This window comes from Monopterus albus, unplaced genomic scaffold, assembly GCF_001952655.1.
Source record: "Monopterus albus unplaced genomic scaffold, M_albus_1.0 scaffold252.1, whole genome shotgun sequence".
Taxonomy (NCBI): Eukaryota; Metazoa; Chordata; class Actinopteri; order Synbranchiformes; family Synbranchidae; genus Monopterus; species Monopterus albus.
In genome coordinates this window covers 116,392-125,051 of record NW_018128132.1, presented here as the reverse complement: position 1 = coordinate 125,051, position 8,660 = coordinate 116,392, and the positions used below count along the sequence as shown (strand labels likewise).

At 41.8% G+C, this 8,660-nt stretch overlaps 1 protein-coding gene across 1 annotated transcript in view; it reads right to left on the bottom strand.

Moving 5' to 3' along the window:
* The window catches only part of crebbpa (CREB binding lysine acetyltransferase a), a 66,146-nt gene extending 57,571 nt beyond the window's left edge, over positions 1–8,575 (bottom strand). Inside the window, exon 1 of the mRNA XM_020621002.1 lies at positions 7,643–8,575. Within this exon, the coding sequence (XP_020476658.1) occupies positions 7,643–7,730 (88 nt within the window). The 5' untranslated portion in view covers positions 7,731–8,575. The remainder of the gene's footprint in view (positions 1–7,642) is intronic.
* Positions 8,576–8,660: the final 85 nt, after the last annotated feature.

Sequence of the window (8,660 nt, the reverse complement as noted above, 5' to 3'; positions counted from 1 at the left end):
TCCCGAGCCGTTTACCCAATAGAAAAGCTACGGAGGGAGCTGAAACTCCGTGTTGCCCAGCGACAGCCCCAAAACCTGAGAAATCTGGAGAAGACCTGTGTGGAGGAGTGGGCCAAAATCCCTGCTGCAGTGTGTGCAAACCTGGTCAAGAACTACAGGAAACGTCTGACCTCTGTAATTGTAAAAAAAGGTTTTGGAAGCAAATATTAAGTTCTGTTTTTCTACTGTATCAAATACTTATTTCATGCAATAAAATGGAAATAAATTATTTAAAAATCTAACAATGTGATTTTCTGGAATTTTTTTGTAGATTCTCTCTCAGAGTTGAGGTGTACCTACGATGAAAATTACAGATCTGTCCATTCTTTGTAAGTGGGAAAACTTGAAAAATCGGCAGTGTATCAAATACTTATTTGTCCCACTGTAGCAACATAAAGGATGTATGTGAAGAGAAGACCACCACCTGGAGTGGAGATGGCAGGTGTTGCATCATGGACCTGTTGGCGAGCACTACTCTGAGGTAGCTTCCACGCTGTCACCTGAGCACACCTGACTTAGCAAGAGCAACATAGGCTGGCTGACAACACACTGTCCAGACAGAAAACTAAACTCTGAAAAGCTTTGGGCCACTTTATAAATGTCTAATATAGCAATAATTATTAAAAACTGTTTTGAATGGCCTGCAAGGTTTCCTAACTGTGCATATGACAAATAAACACTTTGACCTGCATGACCTTTAAAGTCCCATACATATACCACAGACAGGAAGGCACTGCAGGTAAAGGCTGTACAGAGGATCATTGACAACAGCCTACCCACCATCAGTGATATTTACGGTGGCGGGTGCAGGAGAATGGCCTCTGATATCATCCAGGACTCTACCCATCAGTCCAACGAATTTATTTGGCCCTGTCTTGTAACAAATGGTGCAGGTTGCAGGTCCGTGTTTCCTACCTGCACAATTACCATTTTCATGACAAGCACACCATTTTGCCTCTTTACCAAGCAGCAGTCTGTCGACTTCACGCCAGCAGGTGTGTCCAGATGAAAATGAGGCACGTCCAGGTAGATTTCGGGTGCACTGGTAATATGAGGGCGCACAAGGTGACTGTTCTACCAACCAGCAAAAATCTGGTCTGTGGTCAACAGTCAAATCATCATTGCTAGATAATGGGCGCACAAGCCGTGATGCGCACCTGACTACGTGCATGCTCGTGCTCTGCGCTGGTTACACCCTGGGATGCACTGCACAGGACATGCAAAACTTAATAAAATAAAAAGATGACTGTGTTCATTGGGTGTTGTGCACATCAATATATATGTATTTATAATAAATATCATTTTGATTAATAAATCATATTTAGAGAATTGCTTATGCCCATAACCAGAAAGTAAATTGGATAATTAGTTGACCAATGTGCCCTTACATGCTGATATATAAACAAACAAGTCAGACTGCATTTCCTTAGTGGAAAGTATTGCTGACATCCAATCTGGCTGTCCGCCAGTATGCTGGCAATCTGCCAAATTGTGAAACTCACACGTCTCTTAAAGGGGGTGTGAGGTTGCACACTGACTGGATAATTGCATGTTACACCCAAAACACACCCCTGCTTTAATGAGATCAAGAACAGTCCTTCTGCTACTTGCACGGGTTCTTGAACTATTTCTCCTTGAGGTCAAATTGCCAAAATGAACATAGACACACCCAAACACAACTTATGTCACTACATCTTGATCAGACGCCATGGATCCTCAAAACAGGACCTTCATCCCACCAGGCTGGGGAACAACGTCTTCCCTGATGCTGTAAGAAGAACAAATTCTGCATACACTCATTTTGACATAATGTCCTTGTCTCCTCCCTGCTTCAATTTGATTTTGCTTCTCCAAGTTACAGTTAAGTTTGCGTTATTTAATATATTCTCGTGGAACTGCAACGTCACAGTGCTTGCCTCTTGCCGGGACACCAATGCTATGATGCGTCAGTATTCAGTATCGTTATGCTTTAAAGATGAGCATGGCACCACCTAGGAAACTAGGGGAGGCCCAAAACTCCAGAGACAAATGAAGATGAGGAAGAGTAGAGGTAAGGGGATTTTCCATTATAGGACTGTACCAAAATGTGTCACGCAGAGTAACTCTCTTCATGGGTTCCGTGTTTGTTTCCACTACAATACACCCCCTTTGGAGGTGCATTCTGGGAGCTAAATTTCAGCACACCTCAGGAGGCAGTACTAAAATTAAGTTCTAGGACTGCAGAGCAGTCTGCTGTGATCGGTTAAGTGTCCACATCTTCACAGCTTAAACATTAGCATCACTAGCATCCTGTGTAAACATACAGTTGACTGTGTATGTGAAAGTAGCAGCTCTGAGACAATGGACAAAAAATATAGTGGAAAAACAAAGCAGGATGGTCTGCGTCATCCTGGAAGCTACATATGTTTGGTGATGGTTAAAAGAAGTACAGTGTATACCATTCGAAAGGTTCTGATTGCAGGAAAGTTGCAGTAGTGGGGTGGTAGAAAGCAGAGAGGTGAGGGCTTTGGCTCCAGTGTTAGCATAAGCATCGGTGCCGCAGGCATACAGGTTATGGGTCAAACACAAGCTTCAGGTGAACCAGCGGATAGAAGCAAACAGAACATCTGGCTGGGACCCAGAGCTGTGGGAGAACTTTCCATACAGTGATGCCATGGTGGAACTTGTTTTTTAAATCCAAGAAAAATTAAGTGCAGCAATGAGTAATGCACACTGTGCTCATGATGAGCAAATGAGCAGTTTATTTCAAACTCCTGAGCAGTTCAAATTGCAGTTTGCACCAACTTAAGGTATATTATGGTTTTATTTGATGTATTTCATTATGTGAAGTTTGTTATCGCATTTAATTATTTTCCTTAAAAACTGTTCAAACGTTTTTGATTGTGAAGTAACTGGTAGCTTTGACAGTTATTTGTGTGCAATAAATACATCTTATTAATACTCTTTGTTTTGTGTGACCTTAACATGGAAATTACCAACCAAAAGTCTGGTGTTGCGCAAGAAATGAATAACCAAACATTTTAGCATATGTGCACAGAACCGCTATCATCCTCTTGCCATCATGCCAGAAAAATCTTCTAGGGGAAACACTGGATATCATCACCTTTTATGCTAATGTGGTGAACCTGTTAGCAGACAGTTGTTACTAACGCATCCAACAATTACATGGTTTGGGCTGCCTGGCATATGAAGTGCAACATTTACTCCTTTAGCTTTGCATCTTTAGAGCTTTAAGCAAAAGAAAATATATATATATTTTTTATTATTCCAATTAGCTCATGATGCAAACTGAAACAGATCAGAAAAAAGGAAAGACACTGCTATAAGCCTTTGCATGAAAGCGGTAGGTAGCTCCCTCCAGTTCCCCTTGTCCGCTCCGCTGACCCCCTTTTATTTATTTATTTATTTATTTTTTGTTACAGGGTTTTTCTGGTTGCCCTCAGACATAGAAAAAAATGGCTCCATTAGCAGCTGCGTCGTGAGCTTACCGTCTGCCTGCTAGGCATTAAAGCTGCCATTTGCAAAGTAAGTGAACATTTGGGTGTTTGCGGGTGGGGATTGGTGGTTCACTGACATGGCTGTGACTGACACATTGAGCTGAACTAAGATTTGAGCAAGGCATGGATAAAATATTCACTAGCTAGGTTTTAGCACACTTGTGGCTTTGATCAACATGAAGACAAATACCGAGTATGCTGAGACTCACCCTACCTACATACACCCTACAAGGTCCATTTGCTTTGGAACAACAGTCATTTACAGACACCGAATAAAAGGTCTTCTATCAAAACAGTCACTATGGATGCACATTAACACACTTATCACAGCAGCCACTACCCCAAGTTCAAATAAGTCACTATAAAATGAAAGCATTTTAATAAAATCTATGTGCACTACCAATGGATTTTTCTTTTGGACAGAGCAGCAAGGGGAGCTGAGGGACCCTGCAAGGTGACAGATGGTCTGAATAGACGGACAGGGGACACATTTAATACTCACAATAAAAAAAGAACCTTGCCAAATGCACACAAAACATGACAAAAACACAACCACTGCAAGCATATACACTGTACCACAAATAAATGTGAAAAGTCTAAACACTCTGCATAAACATGTGCTACATACACCCCAAAATGAGATGTGCAACTCAAACCAGACTCTACTGCAACAGACAAAGGCCAAATATCAGGGCAGGGAGTGCAGCTCACAAAGCTTCAGGCATGACAGTCTTCAAAGAATGAAAGCCAGCTCTTTATCTGCAGTTATTTACAGCTGATGATATGGTTGCCCATTGCTGGCCCATGGGGTCTAATAAGTTCCTACTGTAACCGTCAAAAACTACAAAGAGGAGGCAGAGCAGGTTTAATGATTTATAACTGCAGATATATGGTGCCTCTGCCACATGTGATGGCCATTGTAATTCAGCGTTGTTGTGACTGCTGTTTTTGTTACAAGGCCAGCTAAATTATTTTCCTTGCACACTAGACAAAATTAAACTAAATGAAGAACACATGCCATTTGATAGTTGTGAAAAACACTTGCTTAGCTACAAATAAAAACATGTCGTACACTGCATACATAACAGGGGGTTCTACAGCCCTACAATTTTACTTAAATATTATTCTAAAACATACTTAACTGGCCCAAATATAGAAGTTTTTCCTGAAAAATCCATTTCAACTCATTTGTAAAATGAAAAACAAACGATGAAAGGTTTATCAGAATGCTGTATCACTGGTTGATTTTGCCTTAGTTTAGTTGTCAAAAGTTTGTAAAATATGCCTGCTACTGTAAATCCATAGCAATAGTGTATTAAACTATTATAACTATAAATTAGTAAACCCAGCTTGGCTTACAGGAGCTGGCTAATGTCACGTTTTTCTGCCACAGTAAATAAAAAGTTTTTTGACAAACTTCTTAACTCAGAAATGATTAGTGTCATCGGTCAAGAAACAGAAGCCCTCTTCAGACATGTACTGGAACGCTGAAATTCTCTAGCCATTACCCAAAATGAGCAGTCTGTGAGAACGTAAATGTCAGAGTCAGTTGGCCCAAGACTAAGTGGAGCTCCCTGGTACCAAGTCTATATTATGTCTGAGTGATCCCTTGTGAGAATACAGTAGTGTATAGTGCCAGGTATTCACACTGAGGTAGTGGGCATGTCAGTGGTGGTCTATCATGTGACTGGTGCAAAACCAGAAGAATACAACCATCCAATGGTGAAGAAAAATAGTCATTTATAATGAAGACACCAAATGAAACCATGTAACTGGAAAAGCAACAAGAACATGGGAACATCTGCCGTTAAGATCCGCCGCCAGAATTATTACAAAAATTTAAAGTACAGCAAGAGACTTGTTGTTTATGGCCAAATTACAAACTGGCCCCATTATCATGTTATTGCCCTGCTTCTTGCATGCTCTACTCAGAGCTCATCGATGAAAATGTTAAGAATGTCACCGAGTATTACACAATCTAAGAGGGATGGGCAATGATTTTCAAATATTCGGAGTCATTAAAATAAAAAAATAAAAAATAAAAAATTCACCCGACTATGGGTTCGTCTTTAAAAACAGAGCCACTGTTTTCCCTTGCTTTTATCGGCGACTGGAAATAACGCAATAAAGAGGTCAGTATATCATTTTAATACGACACCAAATACAAACAGCAGTAACATGCAGAGACTACAGCCATCAAGAAAAATGATAACAGCACAACTGGATAATTCATGTGAGCTGCACAGTTGTTTGACAAGTACTGAAAAGTTTTCTCTGACCACGGATGCATGGACAGCACTCAAAACTGAAATGCCCATCCTGACAATCAAGGCAGTTCAGTGCCATTCGGATTGGTCTGTGAGTTCATATGCGTGCTTAGGCTGGGCCCACACTTGAGGATTTTACAAACTTAACCGATTTTAAAAACGTGAGACCACAGACATAACGACAGCGTTAACAGATTCTTTCACATTTTAATTTTAAGAGTACAGACACCAGATTATTCAGTCAAAAGGCAGGACCACACACTTGCAGTTTTTACTGAATGATTTCAGAGAAGCAGATTCCGGGGACCAGAGATCTTACGGAAACTCGCATGATCAAATGTAACTTCAGAACAAAACAAACATGGAGGCAGAGATTAGTCAAGGGGTAGTGGTGCTGTGCTCAAGAAGAGAAAAAAAAAAAAAAGAGGGGGGGGGGGGAGGGGGAGATTCTGAATGATGTCTTGGCTGCGAAGAAGAAATTAACACGGCTCTTAACACATTTTGCAGCACGAACTGCAGGTGAGTTGTAAATAAGATTGGATTACTCAAACTTGGAGGCTAGTGCAGGCTAATGCTACAAGCTAAATGTTAACGCGTGGTTGTGATGCTTTCCGGCCAACTCGCTGTCATTGGCTGTTACAGATGTCTGCTCAGGATTCAATCGCTGTTGGCCACACACTGCAGGATTCCAAGTCATAAATATCAGACATGCTTGATACTTACAATTCAAGATCTGGGGCTCTCTAATCTTGTTAGAGGTATAATGATTAGGTATTTAAACACCTCACACTACAGGATCATTTGGCCCAAGAATCGATTCGGAACAACCCCATGTCGAGGAATGCCCCCACGCTTGTGGTGAATGGTAAATTGGGCCCTAAATTGGGCTAATTACCCTGTACTGTGGGTTCAGCCTTTGGGTCACTGTTGATTTACCTCTGCTAAACTTTATACTTGGTAGGTGAAGGGACTCCAAAATCAAAACCAGATTAACTCAGGCCTGAACACTGAATGCAATAAATGAAGGGAACAGTTTTAGCAAGGCCAGCCTGGAATCTACTATATTTGATAGTCATGTATCATATTATATATTATATCTAATAAAATATATATCACTTTGTCTTCATCATGCCAGTATCACCTGCTGTTATGCATGCGCCAGACAACCATAAAGGACACCAGTCTTGCTATGCTGGATGCTCCGATGATTAATCATTATCAGCAACATTGCAACTTCCTACACAGAGCTGTTCACTGCAAGCTTTCATGCAGTTTTTAAGTGTTTCTTACATGTAAAAAATGCTCTTGCATATGCTATGTTGCCAATGATGTACGCTTTGTGAAAACCTAACCAGTCCAGTGCAACAGTCCTGCAAGAAATCTGGCAATAATGTTCCGTTTTTGCTTAAACTGTTTTCACGATACACCGTTTTTAACTGTGTGGTCATTTTGCGGGCTGTAGCTAGTACTGCCGTTGGACTAATTTGCAACATACCTCACAGAGGTAGATCTAGCTGCGGGAGAGTGCAGAACTGTCTTAGACTGCATTAACACAAGACCAGTGCACATAATAAACTAGCATTTGAGTGTGCAGGGCAGGTCCTTGCAATTACGTGTTCACCAGAGAACTAAACCACAACACTGCAGTAAATGCACTATAGCCACGACATCGTTGAACTACTACCATCAGACAGCTCCGCAGACCCAGCTGATCTGATAACTTTAAACTGTGCTGCATGGGTGGTCAGTGGATCTAAAAACCGACGTGGCAAAGGTCTGTTAAGTACGAGTCTGAATAATACTGGTGTTTACAAGTATAGACAGTGTTGAGGCCTTTACCTTGTCCATCGGACGCCGACAGGGCAGGTGAATTCAGCTTCGGCCGCTTAGAGTTGGGAGGTCCGACGTCCAGCAGGTTTTCAGCCATTGCCGCTATCTTGTCCGGCGGATTGCTCAAGTTGATAATTATGATAACGTTGTGATTGTTAAGCTGTTCTTTCAACCCGAACACTCCCGGTTAGCACATTAGCAAGCGGGTAGCCCGCTAACGTTAGCTAACTGGCTAATAGCTAGCTAATTGCCTGCTACCAGTTAACTGTTAGCGTTAGCAACTCCGTGCTGTGAGAGTCAATGTCTTTTAAAAGAGATGCAATAGCGCCCCGCTTCGCCACCGCCATTCACCCCATGATAATCCAACACCCAACACCCACATTATTATCGTTAAATAGCTCAAAATAAAATATTCCCCATGTAAAAATCGAGCTTCAAAATGACAATCCTATAAAATCAGGTGGATTGCTGCATTCCGGGGGAAAAGTCGTAATTTCTAGATGTTCAAAGTACCCATTTTGCGGGACGTCAAATTTCTTCATGCAAAATTCGCGCGAAGCTCCACAAAAACGCACAATTGCATAAAAATGCTGTATTATTTGCAAATCACTTCGAAAGTCACGATCTGGTCTTTGCTTGCCCACGGTAAACAATGCTGCTCCCGAACGGCGACAGGAGCTGAATCGCCGCACTCTGAAGGGGAAATCAGATATACGGAGCTTTTCTGCCCGACGACCACCGATCCAGTTCCCGTTTTTTCGCACAAAATGTCTCCGAGGTGATATTAAGATTTCGTTTTCGGGTGTAGGACGCTGTCATATCGCGGTAAGGATGCTAGATTTCTACGTAAAAACCAGTGTTGGACCGAAATCCTAATTCTGAGCCACGACAAGATGGCGGCTGTTGATTCCTTCGATACAAAAAGTTTTTTTTTCGTTTTCCAGATCGGCTGTGGAGGGGGAGGGGCCGCGCAATCACGCCCTACGTGAAAACACCGCTATTGTCAACCACTGGGGGCGCTGCAGCA